At 51.8% G+C, this 18,792-nt stretch overlaps 3 protein-coding genes across 6 annotated transcripts in view; 2 read left to right on the top strand and 1 right to left on the bottom strand.

Annotated features, from left to right (window-relative positions):
- The first annotated feature begins 632 nt into the window (after positions 1 to 632).
- EIF6 (eukaryotic translation initiation factor 6) lies at positions 633 to 6,468 on the top strand. Of its 3 annotated transcripts, none has more exons than XM_036902473.2 (7): positions 633 to 782; positions 892 to 1,003; positions 1,134 to 1,219; positions 2,782 to 2,957; positions 3,509 to 3,685; positions 3,881 to 4,062; positions 6,211 to 6,468. In XM_036902473.2, exons 2-7 carry the CDS (start codon positions 897 to 899, stop codon positions 6,218 to 6,220), a joined length of 738 nt encoding a protein of 245 aa, XP_036758368.1. In that variant the 5' UTR covers positions 633 to 782; positions 892 to 896; the 3' UTR covers positions 6,221 to 6,468. The 3 variants fall into 3 exon arrangements, with proteins under 3 accessions (XP_036758368.1, XP_036758369.1, XP_036758370.1); XM_036902474.2 differs by having other exon boundaries at positions 649 to 690; XM_036902475.2 differs by lacking the exon at positions 3,881 to 4,062 and having other exon boundaries at positions 697 to 1,003.
- Positions 6,469 to 7,040: 572 nt separating this feature from the next.
- MMP24OS (MMP24 opposite strand) lies at positions 7,041 to 8,795 on the top strand. The gene is made up of 2 exons (XM_036902476.2): positions 7,041 to 7,170; positions 7,246 to 8,795. Exon 2 carries the CDS (start codon positions 7,249 to 7,251, stop codon positions 7,420 to 7,422), a length of 174 nt encoding a protein of 57 aa, XP_036758371.1. The 5' UTR covers positions 7,041 to 7,170; positions 7,246 to 7,248; the 3' UTR covers positions 7,423 to 8,795.
- Positions 8,796 to 10,477: 1,682 nt separating this feature from the next.
- MMP24 (matrix metallopeptidase 24) overlaps positions 10,478 to 18,792 on the bottom strand; it is a 40,182-nt gene continuing 31,867 nt past the window's right edge. For both annotated transcript variants that reach the window (XM_036902470.2, XM_036902471.2), the window contains exons 5-9: positions 18,567 to 18,728; positions 16,329 to 16,543; positions 14,414 to 14,552; positions 12,722 to 12,988; positions 10,478 to 10,816 (exon numbers count right to left, since the gene is read on the bottom strand). In XM_036902470.2, the coding sequence (XP_036758365.1) occupies positions 10,479 to 10,816; positions 12,722 to 12,988; positions 14,414 to 14,552; positions 16,329 to 16,543; positions 18,567 to 18,728 (1,121 nt within the window). In that variant the 3' untranslated portion in view covers position 10,478. The remainder of the gene's footprint in view (positions 10,817 to 12,721; positions 12,989 to 14,413; positions 14,553 to 16,328; positions 16,544 to 18,566; positions 18,729 to 18,792) is intronic.

The raw sequence follows: 18,792 nt of genomic DNA, 5'->3' as shown, positions 1-18,792 counted from the left end.
CATATGCAACGAGTACTTAGTAGAAGCTAGTCAGTTCCCACCCTTGCCCACTTTGGACCTTCCCTAAGACCCTCTCCTCTCTCCAATACCTTCTTCAGCCTGGTGTCCTGTACTTTTCTGGCCATTCCTCCTCCAGCCTCTGACCTGGTCTCATTTCTCCCCACTGGATACATTCTCCATGGGTGACTTCATCAATCCCAGGCTTCAGCCTGAAACCTCAGTCCTTCACTCTCCCCTGGGCTCCACATCTCGCCTTGACATCTGTTCCCCACCTCACACTCGGCATGTCACCTTCCCCACACCGGCTTTTCTTCCTCAGACTTTACTTAAGTAAATACCTCCATCATTAACCCATCTTCTGGGAGACATCTCTCAGTGCTACTCTCCTATGCCTCACATCCAACCAGCCACAGATCTCGGTCGATTGTTCTTCCTAAAAAAGTTCCTGAGTGAATGAATGAATGAATGAAGCAACGAATGGATGGATGGGCATTTTGAGGGGACCAGGCGGAGTCTCAACCGGACCACTTGCAACCATAGAGCCCTCGCAGAGACTGGAGCTTAGAGCGGCCGCATCCGTGGCCGAGTGCGCCGGGCTCTACCGGAAGTCTCCAGGGGCAGGGGCGGAAACGGAAACCTAGTTAGTTTGGAGGAGGAGCTGTAGCTGCGCCTGGCGTTTGCGGTCACCTGGTGAACTGGTGTAGAGGAAGACCGGGTTGTGAGGAGTGGAGGCCGGAGGATCAGGCCCGAGAGTCTGGAAGGTCCCAGTAGCGGGGCTCGAGGTCTGAGGGGCGGGGTCGCGGCGGCGCCAGTGGGGCCGAGGCTGGGGACCTGCATCCGGGGCGGGGAGAGGATCCACCGCCTCTGAACTCCCGGTCCCGCATCTTCCAGGCCTCATGGCTGTCCGAGCGTCGTTCGAGAACAACTGTGAGGTCGGCTGCTTTGCTAAACTCACCAACACCTACTGCCTGGTGGCCATCGGAGGGTCAGAGAACTTCTACAGGTGCGGCGGGAGCCCCGGGGTCCGCGGGCTATGTGTGGATGGGTGGCGGGGAGGGTGCTGGCAGTCGGGTTCCGGCGGAGTGAGAGCTTAGGCCCTCCAACCCTCTTCCACTGATTGCTTGTCCCTACAGTGTGTTCGAGGGCGAGCTCGCCGATACCATCCCTGTGGTGCACGCGTCCATCGACGGCTGCCGCATCATCGGGCGCATGTGTGTGGGTAAGCCAGGTGGAATACACCGAGGGAGGGAGTGGAGCCTCCCAGCGCTTTTAATTATACTCCAGGAACGGATCCGAGTGATCCAGAGTTTTCCAGTCTTTCATCCATTATCTCCAGAGACTAGAGAACCTTTCAGGCCTGGGCTGAACCCAGCCTAAGCGTCTGGCAGATGAGGACAACCTTGGCGAAGGTTTCTAGGTCGTAGTAGCAACAAGTGAATTAAGTACTTTCAGCCTTGCACTTGTTTTAATTCCTTCTTCACGAAGATCCTGTGAGGAATTCTTGGCCTGATTTAACTGATGAGGAAGATGAGACTCAGAGAAGAACCCAGGTGAATCACCAAGTACCACACCTAGAGTGAGGAAAGATTGGAATGTCATCTGTCCTCTGCCAGTGACTCTGGGCATGTTGATTCCTCTTTCTGAGCATTCATTTCTGCCTTTAACAAATGACAAGCTGATAATCTGAATAATCTTGTTTAGTTATCCATTTAAGTCTCTTAAATCCCTTTACCATGTCTCAGAGTGTCATCCCTACCCTACACCCCCACCTAACACAGTTGACTCTGGCCATTGGTCCTGTCTTTGAGCTGGATCTGTTTCCTGTTACTGCCATCCCTTATTTCTAGTTCTGCTAATTGGAGCCATACAGGCTCTTGTTCCTTTATTTTTTCTCATAAGCTTGATGACCTAGGCCTCTGGGTATTTTTTTTATTCAGGCAAACACACTTATCACCAACCATGACCTTAGGACTTGAAGCCCGTTGTGATCTAACAAGGGAGAATTTAGCCTGACCCCTGGTACTTTTATGATGATGTGTGAATACACCATGAGTAACTCAGACTTCAGAAGTTCAGAATTGTATTCTTGCTGAGGTAGGCAAAGGTTTTGTCATGTTGTCACAGTATGATGGTAGTTCGTTCTTACTGCTGTATAGTATGTTTTGTGTAAGTATACTGCAGTATATTCAGTCATTCTGTTGATGGGCATTTGGGTAGTTTTCAGTTTTGTCTGTTATGCGTAGTGCTGCTGTGTTTTTTAGTGAGCACACGTACATATTTCTGTTGGATATAGAATACCTAGGAGAGAAATGGTTGGGTCACAGGTTATGTGAATATTCAGTGTAGTAGATAATGCCAAGTAACCACCTGAAGTGGTTGGGTCACCAGCCTGTACTCCTATTGGTTGCTCCATATATCTTTGCCAACACTTGATGTTGATACTCCTTTTAAAATTTTAGCCATTCTGGTAGGTGTGTAATGTTACCTTAATTTTTAAGTAGCGAATATACAACTAATTCCAAGATCCCTCCCTGCTAGTCCTGGTATACCCTTGGTGATGGTGACGTGAATAGGGTATGTTGGGGCCATACCCGGGGCCATCTCTGGCTTGCCCAGTGGGACTTCTGATTCCCCTGGGTCTTGTAGGGATCAGTGGGTTTTAGGGCTGGGGTCTGGGCCTAAAGCTTTCTTGGGGAAGCTAATTGGGCTGGATTAGCTCAGCAAGCATGTTGTGTGTTCATGGTTCATTCTTGCCCCATCCCCTAATTTGGGTCTTTCCAGGGAATAGGCATGGTCTCCTGGTACCCAACAACACCACCGACCAGGAGCTGCAACACATCCGCAATTGCCTCCCAGACTCAGTGCAAATCCGTCGGGTGGAGGAGCGGCTCTCAGCCCTGGGCAATGTCACCACCTGCAATGACTATGTGGCCTTGATTCACCCAGACCTGGATAGGGTAAGGCAATCCAGTTTGGCCCAAGAGTCACAGGACCAGGCTAGTCAGTGGTTAGCTACCATTTTTGTCTATCAGGCAGGAACTTAGGGGTGTGGCTTGTGGTTTCTCTTTATACCTGGGCTTTCACATTTCAGGTAGTCATTAGAATAATGATAATAGAGGCTTTCCATTGTGTGGTCAGTGTCAGAAAGAAACTGGGGAAGGTATTGATCCTTTAGAATCATTCAGAAAGATTGATGTATCTGGTCCTGTAGCCAGGGTCAGGAGAGATGATTGACAGTTGAATTCTTGAGTGTGGTTTAGAAGGAAGAGGGTGATGTGGATATCAGCTCCTGTCTGTTAGGACGTGCATATTAGAGGCTCTATATCTGGTCTAGAACTTGCTCCAAGTTGTATCCCTTCTTTTTTCTGGGTGAGGCTTTCAAGTGCATCTCATAGCAGAGGATTGAGGGGCTTAGGGAGCCAAGCCCTAGGTGGTTCTGGGCATGGAGATACCCAAGTTCTTTGAGTTGCAAGTTCTGAGTTCTGATTAGAGTGCCTTTGGCTGACAGGAGACAGAAGAAATCTTGGCAGATGTCCTCAAGGTGGAAGTCTTCAGACAGACGGTGGCTGACCAAGTGCTAGTAGGAAGCTACTGTGTCTTCAGCAATCAGGGAGGGCTGGTACATCCCAAAACTTCAATTGAAGACCAGGACGAGTTGTCCTCTCTTCTTCAGGTTCCCCTTGTGGTAAGCATTCCTCTTCTCTGACCTCTTGTCTCCTGCTGAGGCATATCCCATTGCCTGCTGTTCAGGAATCCAAGTTATTGCTTGTTACAGTTTGGGGTTGGGGCTGCAGTTCAGGGAGCAGGGTTTGGGGAGAGTCCTTATCAGGGAGGGAGAAACTGTTGATGCCATGATCCACACTGAGCCATCCTTTGGCAGGCAGGTACTGTGAACCGTGGCAGTGAGGTTATTGCCGCTGGGATGGTGGTGAACGACTGGTGTGCCTTCTGTGGCCTGGACACAACCAGCACAGAACTGTCAGTGGTGGAGAGTGTCTTCAAACTGAATGAAGCTCAGCCTAGCACCATTGCTACCAGCATGCGGGATTCCCTCATTGACAGGTATCTGGGCTTCTCTTTTGTCATTTTGAAGTTAGGGGAAGGAGATGCCACCTATAATGGGAGCCACACTACATTCATACTGGTAGGTTCTCCTCACGTGTGAGGGCACACCCACACACTGCTGAGCAGTCACGGAGTACAGCCAGCAAGCACTGTCTGAGCATCAGCTCAGCCCCAACTTTGAAGACTTGTCCCAATGTCCCCTCTCTGAACAAATCTTACCTCTGGTCCATCGTAGTTTACCACTGACCACATTGTTTTGTAGTTTGTATCTGCCTATGTGTGAGTGTCCCAGCTAGCAGCCTGAGACAGAGAACTTTTTACTGGGGGAAGGAAGGAAGGCTACTCTTAGGAACCAAGGAGACCTCAGGTGCCTGAGGAATTCAATCTTTGGGGGGTGGGGATTGCATCAGAATCACAATCATCTGGATTTTGGTGGTTTCTTGGGCCCTAACCCCAGAGGTTCTGGGGTGTGAGGCTCTAGAATCTCTTCTTGCTTTAGAGTAGCTACAGGTCCTGGATATTCAGCCTCCCCCATTGAGGATCTTTCTCAAGGCACGTGCACCCAAGTAGCATAGAGTCTTCATGAAGATAGAAAGTAATAGAGCAAGTACCCAGTAACAGACCCTATGCTTACCACTGGAGAAACTTCGCTTCATTCACCCATCTTCATTCATTCACCTGATGTTCATTGAGCCCAATGGACAAGGCTCCATGTGGGATAGTCAGGCAAGTTAGTCCTATGTCCTGACTCTAGATGCTCATAGTGTAGCAGAGAAGATGTAGTGGCCACATGTAACTTTTAGCTACCTTCAAAGAAGAAATAAAAGGTGCCTTAAATGGTTTGGGAAGCTCTGGTGAGACATTTTCTGGGATCCAGAAAGGTTTTGTGGAAGATTTAGTCTGGGCTTCAGGGAGTGAGTGGGTATTTGAATATGCAGAGATAGAGTGGGGGGAAGCACTTGAGACAGGCAGAGCTGAGAAAGTGTGAAAGGTTGAAGACTCTGAACACCCATATCAAGAAGTTTCAACTGTAGGCCTGTGGTTTTGACTTTTAATCTGTGTTGGGTTGCTTGTTAATGTAGATTCCTGGCATCACCCTAGAGATACTGGTTCCCTTAGATCCAGAGGGAATACTACTATTTGTGCTTATTTTAATATGCTGCCCTGGGCTATTCTGATTGGGCATGGAGGGTGAGGCACAGTTTAGAGGACACTGACAAACTCAGCTAGTCAGCACTGGAAAGCAGTTGAAAGGGTCTGAATAGGAAAGTGGTACCAGTGGCTTTGTCATTTGTTCAACAACTTTTTTTTGAGCACCCAATATGTGCCATATAGTAGTGATGTGGTGATGAATGAAATACTCTCTCCCTTCCCTTTGAAACATAGAGTCTCATAAAGAAGGCAGTATTCACACAATCATTTACTTAAGAAAACAAAAAACAGCAACTGAAGAATGGAAATAAATTTCCATAACCTGGTTATTGATACCTAATAAGAAATTATAGCAAATGTTGTGTTTAACAGTGAAACTTCAGAAACTGCCATTAAAGACAGGCAGAATTGTCTCCACTTACCAGGACTGGGTAGTAATATTCTGCTGGTCCTAGCCTGTGCAGTTAGATCAGATAAAGAAATGGATATTGGAAAGTAAGAAACAAAATTCATTAACTTCCTTTGGTTTTGAATCTGTTGCATTTGAGGTGCCCATAAGACCTCAAAGTGAAGATGTTAGGTAGGCAACTAGAAATAAGCACTTCAGTTTTATAATCATACATGTTACCTCCAGGAAGAATGTTCTGGGCCCAGCTATTCCCTTCCCCTCTGTGATCCCCCTTGTTCCCTTCTATTACATCTGTTAATCTCTGAAGCTCTGGTTTATGACTAACAAGTTGAATAAATTATTGAGTTGATCCACCTAAGTGGGGAAGGAATTACTTCTAGTTTTTAAGTTTTTAATTTTTGAGAGTTCTAGACCTGATTGTGACTCCAGGGAGATGTGGAACCTAGAAGAGGCTCTGAGTGCGGCTCTTCAGAGCTGAGCTGGAATAGGTCCAGAGGTAGTGGTGGAGGCAGGCACCTTGAGAATGGAGAGTGAGTTGTGCCCTGTGAAGCTCTTACTGACAATGTTCCTTCCTTTCTCTCCAGCCTCACCTGACTCACCTTCCATGCTGTTCCCTGGGCTTCTGGTTCTGGACTTCAGCTCCTTCTCCGCACCCCACTGGAGATGACAGAGAGCTCAATGGGAATTGAGTGGCTGGATGCCCAGCCTTTCTTTGCTTGTGCTCACCTCCTGCATCTAGTTACCACAGAAATCTGCTCCATCGTGCTGGCTGTCAGGCCCTGTGGCTCTTAACTGAGAACTCTTGTTATCCTGTGCCACCCTATTAAAAGCACCTGCCTCTAGCCATTCTGAATGTGTTGTTTGGGGACCTTGGCCTGCCACTCTCTCCCTTAACATTGTTCCAGGGGGAAGATGGGGTAGGATATGGGTGCGTGCGCATGCACACACCTCCATTTTACTGTCTTCCACCCACCTTGGCCAGTCATCAAGATGGGTGGCTTCTTTCCAGAGCAAGAGGAAGAAGCATTCTCTATACTGTAGCTCTCACATATTCCACACAACCCTAGCCACATACTTTAGGGCTTCAAAGGTTGAGGATCTGTTCCAAGTGCCCTGGGCTGGTGTGAGTACCCAGTCAGGGCTCTGGGGTCCTTGGTTATCCCGTTTGACCCAAAGTAGATGGAGGTGACTGGCTTGATTACCGGGGTTTCAGACCAACCTCAGGAGGGGCCCCTTTCTTTAGGAACTCAGGCGGGCGTGGAGCCGGTTAGCGGCGGCATTGCCGGTGTTGGCTAGGGCGGCTCCACCTATGTCAGCTTTGCGCAGGGCCGGGCCCCTCGGACGCTGGGGCGGGGTTGTCCAGTTGCTGGTGGGTGCGTCCGGTTTGTTTGGCGCCGCTTCCGGGGTATGAAGCTGCTTCTGCTCGGGCCGGGCGGGGGGCGGTGGCGTCACGGCCCCCACAATTCCTGGCGACGCTGCGCAGGCGAGAGGCGTGCGGGCACTCGCGCGACCGTAAGCTGGAGAGAAGCGGCCCGAGCTCAGAGGTGAGGGTCGCGGCCCGGGCGGGGGCGGAGTGGCGTGCGGCCAGCCCTGCACCTGACGGTCCTCTCCTCCCGCAGGCGATGGGCGCTCGGCTGAGCGGCGGCCAGGCCGCCCCGGAGCAGCCGCAACCCCAACCCCAACCCCAACCCCAGGCCGGGGTGCCCGAGGGCCCGGAGCGGCCCCGGCCCGAACCGGACCCTTGGGGGCCGCTGGACGACGTGCGTTTCCTCATCGCCTGCACCTCCTGGTACTGACTCGCCGCCCTCCGCAGTTACCGCCCGCCGCCTCCTTTTCTATCTTCCTAACCTGGTGGGTCCCTTGCCTCTTCGTGCCCCTCGGCGCCAGGAAACAAGCCGAGCTCGTCTCAGGACTGGAAGGAAGTCCCGGTAGGGCCGCCTCCGCAGCCTCACCGTGGGACACCATCCCGTCCCCGGCCCCTCTCGCCGCCCCTAATTTGTTCGCTTTCTCAGCCTGCACCCAAAGCACCTCAGACCTTGGTACTCATCCCCACCCTACAGTTTCTCCAGCTGTCTGGGTCCTGGGGCAGCGCTGTCTGTCTCTGGTTTCCAGAGCCAGGCCAGGGCTCCAGGGAAGACCCCCAAGGCTACTGACCTGACTTCCCCATATCTATTGCTTATTGCTGACAACTGGGCTTTTGCCCCTGGCATGGCCCCAAGCGCCTTGATTTCAGAGAAGACTTCCCACAGTACCTGTCCCATACTTGTCAGGGAGGTTGCTCAGCTGTCCTGGATCCCAGTGAGGCATTTTGAGGCTGTATTCCTGGGATCCCGGTCACAGTGGGCCTCCAGGGCCAGCTTTTTGGAGAGAGGGAACATCTGGTCGCTGAGCTGGCAGATGAGATCCTCAGGGCGCTCCCAGACACCCAAACACCCATTCACCCTCTCCCAGAAGCCTCCTAAGGCCACTGTCAGAACCCAATCCTTGTTCCCGTATCCCAGGGAAATGACATACTTTGTATTTTTGTTTTATTTAGAAATGATTTAAAAAACATTATACAAAGGCTGATCAGTTTAAAATGTGACTGACACTGTAATGCTGCGATGTTCCCTAGGCTGAGGGGAAGCTGGGCTCTGGGTCCCCCAGTGCTTTGCCCCTTTGTCTGCTCTGTCCCGGGGTGATGGACAAACAGATGACCACAGGCAGAAAAATCTGAAACTGTTAGTCTCCAAGCTGAGCCCTCTCTGGGCCTGGCCCTGCATCCCTCACATCTGCAGCCTGGGCTGCCTGCCTCCATCTCCTGCTCTTTTTCAGCTGGCCTAGTTAGTACCAGGAGCCAGCGGGGAGCCTGGGGGTGGAAGGCCTAGAGCTTTCAAGAAGTGAGAGCACCAACCTGAGGAGTGAGAGGGACTAGGAAGGGGAGAAAGGAGATTAGGAAAAGATGTATAAAAGAGACACTTCTGATCTCATCTTGGACCCTAGAGGGGTCCACAGGTGGGGATCCAAGGCCCAGCCAGCCCACTGGATGGCCTGGGCAATAAATAACCTCTCTGCTTCATTTGAGAGCACAGTAAGTTACCCTAGGCCTCCCAGGGCTTACACGAATTTTATGTGAGTGGACAGGTGTGAGCTAATAAAGTGCTTTGCAAAGTATAAAACACTGTACAAACCCATGAATCACTAATTTATCTGCAGTTGTCCCCCACCCGCCCCAGGGAGCCCGCCCTTGGCAAAAATGAAGGAAAACAGAAGGATGATGACAGGGAACACAGTGGACCCACATAGTTGCCTCTGGGACAAGACAGGTTTTGCTTGAGACAGCTCCCAGGGCAACAGGAGTCCTGTCTGCTACAGGTTAGGCTGACCAAAACCCAGAGGCCACAGGGTAGGGGCAAGGCCCATGCAGGGTCAGAAGACCAGGTGGCATCAGAGGCTCTGCCAGCACCCTGAAGACTGCCATTGTTTGGTTTGGGCAGAGAGCCAGCAGGCATCACTGAACCCATTGCTCTTGCCTAGGGCTCCTCAGTTCCAAGCAAGCTGCCTCCACTGTTGGAGGGAGACAAGCCGAGCCCTAGGAATTCCTGCCAGAGGCAGTGAAGGGTGGGCCCCTAACTTGGGGCTGCTACCAGTTGGGGGTGCCCTTTTCCAGAGAGCAGTGCAGGAAGAGGGCCCAGTGAGCTGGGTTAGCAAGGGCCAAGCTCATGATATAAACACTGCTTACAGGCTGAGTGTGTGAGTTGGCCTCAGGGTAGCCGGGGGTATGGGTTCTGAGCACTTCAGAAGGCCACCATAGCCCCTGTACCCCAAGGCTGTGAGAATGTTGGCCTGAGCCAATTTTGCCTCCCCTAAATAGGCTGAGCCCCTAGGCCACAAGCTACAGGCTGGAGCAGGGCTGGGGAGTGGGGAAAGGAAGAGAGGAACAAGGGAGTGGAGGACAGTTGAACTCAGATTGGCCTCCAGAAATGGGGTCAGCTTCTGCCTCAGCCCTTTAGCCCTGTGAGCAGGGTCTAGCTCCTGGGGTGTCTGGAAGTTACAGTGGCCTTAGCAGCACCTTGGTCCATCTATTGCCTGGGGAAGGGCCAGCCACGCTGGCCTCATCACCAAGACAGTCACCTCTAATTCACCTAAAGCCTCAAGTAGCCTTTGCAGAATGGGACTTTTTAAAATGGTAGTGACAGGACATTTAAATATTCATGACGTCACAGCTGGTCCAGAGCCCTGCCTGAGGCATGTGAACCTAAGTCCTAGGCCTCAGAGGAGACCCTGACCTGTGGAGCAGGTTTCCTGAGGGATCTGCTGTATGCCAGCAGGGGAAACCCAGGCTTGTTGCCTACCATGTTGGCAGCAGAGGTCTTGTAGCCTTGGAGGACAGTGGGGCGGGGGCTGGGGGACATCTGACCAGCAGGTGTTGGCAAAGGGGGACTGGGACTGATGGCATCTCCCAGCTGGGGCTGAGCGCTAGTGCCTGCTTCCTAAGGAGGTGCTGAGTCCAGCCAGGAGCAGAGCTGTGGGGCTTCATGGACACCACAGGGTGCAGTTACCACAGGGTCGCCTCCTGGCATGGTCCCTGCCTCCTGATGAGGCCTGGCCTATTCCCTTGAATAGGGAACAGTTTACCCAAGACAGAAGGCAGGCAGCTGGGTGTCAGACACCCACCCTGGGGCACAGCCACCATCAACCCCTGCCCTATGCTTAGCCTAGGCCAATAACACCCACCACTTCAGCTGTATGACCCCTGGCCTAGGGCCCTGCTGGCTGGCCCCTGTGGGCTGTGGCCACAGTTGCCCCTCAGGCCCTGGTGAGGAAGGGCCTGGCTGGCCAGATAGAGTGGACAGAGAGGGCTCTGGGCTGCTCACACCCACTCCTGGACTGGCCGCTTATAGTAGGTGACTGGTTGAGGGCCTGCCTTGTTCTTGAACTGGAAGATGGTGTAGACCAGCACCAGGATGCAGAGGGATAGGATGCAGGGGATGACCACAGCCACAGCATTTACAGAGCCTGGCATGTCATTGATGGTCACCATGATGTCCACATCATCCTGAGGCAGCCGCCGCTCCTTGCGCCGCTCCACCTCCTTCTGGTTGCAGCCCATCCAGTCACGTAGGATATTGCGTGGGTAACCTGGCTCCACGCTCAGTTTCTGGTTGTCAAACTTCCAGTAGTCCCGGCCCTTGTAGAAGTAGGTGTAATCTGCAGAAACACGGCCCAGCATCACCACTCCCAGACACTTCCCTGCACCTGATCTGAGCCATTGTGACAAGGTGTAGGGTCCTGGGCCAGCATGGAGGAGCAGTGGGCATATGAGGTGGTGGGAGCAGAGTGCTGGAATGCTTGGAGGTGGGGGGAGTATAGTGCTTGGCGCACTCTGCAAATAGTGTGGTTGGGTCATGGAGTATGACTTACAGAGCTGCAGGGAGGTGTGCCCAGGACCTGGAGTAGCCCACCCTGTCATCTCAAAGGTGCTGGGAAGCCAGTGAGTGGCTTTAAGTGGAATTGGTAAATTCGGTTCATGCCTCCAGGACAGGACTCTTCCTGGGCCACAGCTCTGTCACACTGTGCCCGTAGCTTCCCTTTCTCCTTTCCCCATGTGGGTTATTAGATTAAACCCCTAACTATGGCTTGGACAGCACTGTCACCATAGCTCTAGGGCCTCAGTCCAGTTCCTGTCTGATACAAGGAAGGCAGGGAGCTAGATTTCTTGTGTTGACGGTGGATACCACCTCATTGTGATTTTTATGGATTTTTTTGGCTTGCCACACATCACAACACAGATGCAGGTTCTCTGGGACCCTGCTGGGGGAGGGCCTGGAAGGAAAGGAAGCAGCAGGGCTGGGTAGCCACCCCATGGCTCCCAGCAACAACCTTCACAGCCCAGCCAGTCCACAGATGCAAAGCATCTCACTCAGACTCTCCTATTGGCTGGCTCCCCCCTAGCTGGGACTTTCATTGGCCAACATCCTTGATGTCATCTGTCTCTGAGGCTCTCAGCGAGACTGTGTATAAAGCATCAGGTACACAGGAGAGCCACCAACTAGCAGCTCTGCCCTTGTGGCTTTTGGCTTTGTTACAGGTCATGTCTCCTCTGAGAGCCCTTCCCCACGACCCTGTCTAATGTGGACCCCCGCCCAGTTGCTCCCTCACTGAATCTCTCTCCCTTACAGCATTTGTTGCTGCCTTCTGCCTCTAGACTGGGAGCTAAGGATGCAATGCAAGTCTTGTTCCCTGATCCACCCCCAGCCCTCCCACAGAACCTAGTTCTCAGTAGTTATTGTGGAGTGAACAAATGACTCCTGTCATTCCACATAAATTAAAATCAAGATGATGATGATAGCTAAAACTTACATTGCATGGGTCATATGCTAGGTATTGGTCTAACTGCTCTATATAATTTATCTTATATAATCCTCACAAAGTTCTATAAGATAGATGCCATTATTATCCCCATTTTATAGATGAGGAAACAGGAAATTGAAGTGATCTGCCCAAAACTCATAGTGAATGGTGGAGGTGGGATGTAGAGCTAGCCTAGCTGTCTTTTGACCAGGGTTGGCGCTTTTGACCAGATCGGTGATGATATAGTTAACAAACATGCATGGATGCACCTGGTAAGACCCAGCTCCTCCTCTTGAGAAGCTCCTAGTCTGGTGGGGAAAAGGCTATGAGCCAGCCTGGCTTCCAGGAGGAGCTTAGGAAATGTCTCATAACTGAAAAAGGCTTCTCTCTCTCCATCTTCCCACCCTTAAGCTCTCTGAAAACACACCTTTGAACTGCCCATAGCCATCGTTGCTTTTCAGATTTGGTGGCTTGAGAAACCCCTAGAGTATACCTGAGGACCATTGTATGAGAAATGCTGTCTGAAGGAATGAAGTCTATGAAAACATCTCTCAATTGTGAATCATCCTTGCAGATGAGAAACTGTGACTTGGTAGCTGGTAAGAGAGAATTAATTTACTGTGTGAACATGAGTAGCTAGGAGGCAGTTGTCCATACCACCAGGTGGTGGTTCTTAAACCTGGATACCCTGAGAGTGTGCTTGTGGGCCCTGCTGACACCCATATAAAAGCAGATCCCCCACCCAGCCAGGCCCTTACGTACATCCTTCCTTGCTGATGAAGGCCCCTTGGGGAGCCTGTGGGATGCCCTTCCACACGGTGATGGGCTTGGGGTAGCCAGGGTCTGTGGCCCGCCGCTCCTCACTGTAGCGCCAGTACCTCTCGCCTTTGAAAAAGTAGGTCTTGCCCACAGGTTCCCAGCGCAGAGCCGTGTCAATGCCTTCTCGGGGCAGGCAGCTGCCTAGCTCCCCCAGGCTATGGGGGTACCCAGGCTCCACTGTCACCTCCTTAAACACCCAGTACTTGTCACCTGTGGCCAAAAGGAACCCAGAATCAGCCTTTCCCATTCAATGACAGAGGCTGTGGCTAGTGCCACCTGCCCATCTTCTACTGAGACTGAAGTCATTCATAGAGCCAGTGTCAGGGAAGCAGCCCTAGGCCTGCTCGATCACCTCTGCAGGAGACTGAGGCCCACCGGCCCAGTCAAAGCATGATAGGCAAGAAGCTAGAAGGTCACAGACTCTGGGCAACAAGCTCCTTGCCCAGGCTCCGTGTCCCACACCCTTTTCCTTTTATGTGACTTGCTACTTTCACCTCTCTGGGTGATCTCAGATGCTACTGTGGCTTAACACACACTCGTACTCCCCCCGCCTCCCACCAGTGACACCCAGCTCTGAGGCTGTAGCCCACAGCTACCCTTCCACCAGACCCAGGTGCCCTGACCGCACACCTGCCTCTGGGCGTTACCCACTGGCTTCCACGAGTCCTTATCATCACCCGGTGGGGGGCCTCCCCCTCACCATCTTCCTCCTCCAGGGTCCCCAGCAAGCCCCAGTATCACCTTTGACCCTCCCTTTCCTTCTCCTCTCAGCACTGAGCTCTTAGCTGTCATGTCCTACCCCATCTCTGGCCTCATTCTCTTCCCTGGTATGGGCCTTGCAGACATCACTCTCCTCAACTCCAGCAACCTTCTCAAAAATGGCTTCCCTGCCTCTATCCTGTCAGATTGTTGCCTGCCTTCTGGCTTTCTGCTACTCAGAAACACTCAGTGAATTTCCAGTGTTGCCCTAATGGGTCAAGACCACATTCTGGCCCGGCAAACAAGGCTCCGCAGGGCTCCTCCCCAGACTCCCTTTCTAGGCTACCTCTCACAGCTCCTGGACTGTGGAGCTCCATGGCTGTCCCGTGAGTTTAAGCTCTCTGTGTGTGTTCCCACACTACTTCTTCACCCATGCTCCTTCCCCTTGGAATTGGCTTTCCTCACACCTCGCTATCTGTACCTCACCCTTCTGGGGCCTGGCTCAGCCAAGATAAAGTGCAACAACCTAGTGCAGGGTGGGCATGCCATACATGTTTAGCTCCCCTGTCCCCATCCCCTGACCTCTGCAGCCTGTGTGACCTCCTTCCGGGCTCATACAGAACTGATAGGATGGCCTTCCATGGAGCACTGGATGGTCTTCAGTTGCTTGATCACCCTCATGTGGGTAAGGCTTGTTGCCCCACCAACCTGGGCACATACAGACCCCTTAATAATCGCTTCCTGACTTGATTCCTGGAGATTGTGCATCACCTGCCTGCAAGGATCTGTCTTGTCAGAGGGCAGTGTCCCTGTTAAGCTGGAAGAACCCTAGAGGGCATCTGCTTCCCACCCAACTCTTCCAGTATACAGATGGGAAAAGGGGGTCCCAAGGAGGGCAGGGAACCATCCCAAGTCCCTCAGCCAAGGCCACATTACCTTTGAAGAAGACAAATCTCCCATCAGCCCTTTCATAGGCTGCGTCTATGCGGGCAGGCAGGCCTTTCCAGAACTGCTCAATCTGCATGGGGTAGCCCTCCTGCACCCGGTTATTGCGCAGGCGCCAGAACCAGCGATCCTGGGGGTGAAGGGGAGGAGAAAGGCATGGCAGGAGTTGCCTCAACCTAGTGAGCTCAGCTTTGGGGCTCAGGCTCCAACAACACAATCTTGCCCTGGGCCCAACCTCACAACCTTCCATGAAGTTTGTCCATCTACTTCTTCTAATTTTCAAAGCCCTGTGAGGAAGACAGGATGTTCATTAACTCTCCCTGATGGCACTTGCTGCCCAATGGACCTTGAGACAGTGGACAGCCTGGTGGGGGAAGATGTGTGAAGGAGCAGGAAGGGATGATGTTAGGACCTGGGGTAGCCACATGAGGGCAGAGGTGAGTCATTACTGACATTAGCTGGGCCACTTGCCAGGCTGGTAGGAAACAGTGTAGGCAGTGTACCCTCCTATGGGAATGGATCCTAGCAGGGCAAGGACTGTGAAGCAAGTTGTGGGAATTCCCTCAAGACCTGGGTGTCAATTCAAGTTCTTCCATTTACAGCTGCATGACCTTGGGCGCAGTACTTAAAGCTTCTCACCTGCCAATGGGGGTATAATGGGGAATCCGATGAGAGACCGTAGGTGAAGTGCCTAGAATGGTATGGGACACGTGGTTGACGTTGAATAAATGGCAGCTCAGTAGGCCAAGAGTTTGATAAAAGCCCTTTCCTTGTCCTACCATTGGTAGGCAGTCTAGGCAAGACCTGTAACTTCCCATGACCTCAGTTTTCTTACATGTAAATGATAAAACCCAGACTTGCCTAGGAACTGTTCAGTTGGGAGGATCAAAGAATGCAGAAGAACGAACATGATTTGTAAAAGATGGCATAAAAACTAGAAAAGTCTTTGTAAGGTGTTTTATAAAGCACTTTCCCATCCAATTTTTTTAAACCTTATTTTGACTTTCAGAACGCTGTTGAGTAGATCTAAGATACAGAGAGTGTTAAGGAAGGCCGAGTGACTTCCCTAGAGCTTCTCAGTGAAAGGCAGGACTACACAGGCCCACACTGCCTGATTTTTGCTTAGTGCTCAAAGCTTGATGGGGAGAAGTCCGTGAGGGGAGTGGGGCAGCCCCCCACAGCCCAGCCCCGTGTGACAGACGTACAGCCCAGATCCCCTTCAATGGAGGGCTTGTTGCCCCAGTAGCCAGGAATGTGGTCATCAGGTAGGTTTCATCTGTCAGTCTCTCTGGGGATGGCCTCAGCTTCAGATAGCTCCCCCAAGGTCACCCCAACAACTGAATGAGGCAGGAGGTATAAAGTGCCAGCCATTCTGGGGCCCAACATGGGATGACTCTGATGGATCATTCCAGTTCCAGAATTCCCTGTGGGTGGCTGGACCTATAAGGGGTCTAGTTGCTGGTAATCCCTTCCTGCCCAGTCCTGCTTCCTTCCCCTCCTTCCCACAGATGTTGGTCCCAGAGGTACTCCCTGGTGAAAATCCTGCACTCATTTGATCCTCATACACCCTTCATTAGAGGAATGGCTCCTCAGCTTTCAGATGGAGAAATTGAGGTCCAGGGGAGGGAGATGACTTGCTCAAAGTCACAGACCAGAAGGGGGTCTCCAGCACTTTTCCACAGCATTGGCCTCTGGAAAGGTGTAGAATCGCCAGTCTTCCCTTTCCCTCTTGGAAACAAGCTGATTCACCTGGCAACACCAGAGAGAGATCCCGTGTCCTGGCCCCTCAGCCAGCTTCCGTCAGGCCCCACAGTGGGTCTGATCCCTGGGCAGCAGCCTTGTCCCACTCCATGGAGGGGGAAGTAATGAGAGGACCACCTGGGTGGCGCCAGTTGACAGGCCTTACCTTAAACACAAACATCTCGCCTCGGAAGAGGGCCACTGTGTTGAAGTTGCCATCACAGATGTTGGGTTTGGCACCAGGTGTGGATGGCCTGTCCCCCAGGGGTGGCCGTGGGGGCCTGGGCTGGCGCTCATGCTTCCTCTCACTTGGTGAATGGATCCTGCGGACAGGGAGTGTGGGGAGGGGCCTTGTGGGTTCCAGAGGCTCAGCTGGGGGTCCTGGAGAGAGGGGTTGCATCTTAGAGCGTGGCTAGTGGTTCCCTACCTCCCACTGCCATTGCCTCATCACCACCCAGGCAGCCCTGAGACAAGTCTGTCACCCTCCAGCCTCCTATCCCCTGTCCCATTTTTTATTCCCCTAATCTTTGAGAAAATAGATGAAATAGCCATTAAATGGGAACTCTCATTTTTCAACCTCCAAATCTGTTATCTTCTCTTTTTTCTCTTCTGTTAAAAGAGAGAACATGTCCCTTCTTAACCTCTGTGTCCCCACCATCTCTCTGCTTCCTTCCACGCCTGCTGGCCCTACTATCTCACTCCCTTTCAATCCTCATGTCACTCCAGTACAGCTTCTGCTCCATCACCCACTGAAACGGCTCTGTCAAGATGACCAATGACCTCCAGGTTGCCAAATCCAGGGGTTACTTGATTAAACTTTGACATGGATATGAATTAAAGGATCTTGATAAAATGCAGATTATGACTCAGAGGGCCCAGGGTGGGGCCTGCAGGTCTGCATTTCTTCAAGCTCCCAAGTGATGCTGATGTCCTGGCCCAAGGCCCACATTTTTTTCTAGCAATATCACAGAAACACTTTTTCCAGGAGAACCCTACACTCTTGGTTTTCCTCCTGCCCATAGGCTGTTTCTTCTCAGCCTCCTTTGCTGGCAGCCTTTCTCATCCATCTTCTCTAAAGGGCGGAGTGCCCCTGGGTCTTCTGTTTTTGTCCCTAGTTCAGTTTGTCTCACTTGGGCTGCATATTAGGATCACCTGGGGAGGTTTTAAAACTCTTAATGCTCAGAACACACCCCAGTTCAGTTAAACCCAACCTCTGTGGGTGAGGGCATTTTTTTTTTAAAGCCCTAGGTGATTCTAGTGGGCAGCCAGGTTGAGAATCGCTACCCTACTTGGTCTCATCCAGGTGCATGGCTTTAAAGACCCTCTGTGTTGGAGCTGTCAACAGGATGTTCTGTGATGACAGGAAGTTTTAAATCTGCACTGCCCAATACAATAGCCTCTAGCCACATATGGCTTTTGGGCACTTGAAATGAGTGACGAGTTGTTAGTGTAACAGAGAAACTGAAAATTTAATTTAATTCAATTCTAATTAGTATAAATACAAATTTAAATAACCACATGTGGCTGGTGGACACCAAAGATTCCAAATCAATATCCCAGCCCAGATCTTGGAGCTGCAAACTGGTAAATCCTATTGCCTCATAATTATAAAAGCCAGAAACTTGATGTCCTTGACGCTCATCCCCATGTCTGATCTATCAGCAAATCCTATCCATTCTACTTTCAAAATACCTTCCAGTCCCTACTGCCCCTATGTGGTCCTCCCCTACTGCCTCATTTATGGAGGATCCTGGCCATCCTCCAAGGCTCTGGTTTGGGCCACCTCTTTTGTGAGGTCCGCAGGGCCTCCAGAGGGAGCCCTTCTCCTGTGCTTCATAGCCTGGGGGCAGTGGGGACCTCTTGCTATGTTGACATGCATTTGCTCAAGTGAACTGGTCTTCCCATCTCAGATGACTTGACAAAAGCAAGAGCTTCACATACTGGTGTGAAAAGAGAACTGGGAGGGAAGCATAGTAGCAGGCCTCTCATATCTTATCGAGATAGCAGCCTAGCTTCTCATTTTTTCTTGTTTAAGAAAAAAGCTCTGGTTATAATACTTATCACATTGTTTTCTCTTACTTGGGCAGATGTGTGAACCTCTTGGCTAGAGGCAGGACCCCTTGAAAGTGAACCACAAGAGGTGAGAGAGAAGTAGAGGGGGAGAGGGAGTTGGTGAGCCTCTACTCTCTTCTGTCCCTCCCAGAGGCAGCTCAGACTCTCCCCTAGGTTTCCCAGCAGGGAAAGCCTTGCCCCTCTGGTCAAGCAAAGATGTCAGAAGTCTCTAAAGGTCAGACAGCAGTCAAGACACAGTGACTATGCTGATGGATGGCAACCTCTGCCCCCAGCAAAGGCAGTCACAGCCCAGCCCCCGGGAAGGAGCAGCCCCCTCTCCCCTGCCACACACCGTAGATCTTCTGGATGCCCTGGAGGTCATCCTGAGGCAGTTTGAAGTTGTGTGTCTCCATGTACTGGTAGAAGGGTGCCATGATGGCACTTGGGTCATTGGAGTGCTCCAGTCCCAGTGCATGGCCCAGCTCGTGCACAGCCACCAGGAAGAGGTCATTCCCTGTGGAGAGGAGAGTGGGGAGGTGCCCAGGGCACCCATTTAGGTATTAACAGTAAGTCAAGCC

This window comes from Manis pentadactyla, chromosome 5 (assembly GCF_030020395.1).
Source record: "Manis pentadactyla isolate mManPen7 chromosome 5, mManPen7.hap1, whole genome shotgun sequence".
NCBI classification, from domain to species: Eukaryota; Metazoa; Chordata; class Mammalia; order Pholidota; family Manidae; genus Manis; species Manis pentadactyla.
The sequence above is the reverse complement of the archived record's forward strand: the minus strand, read 5'-3'. Positions and strand labels throughout refer to the sequence as shown.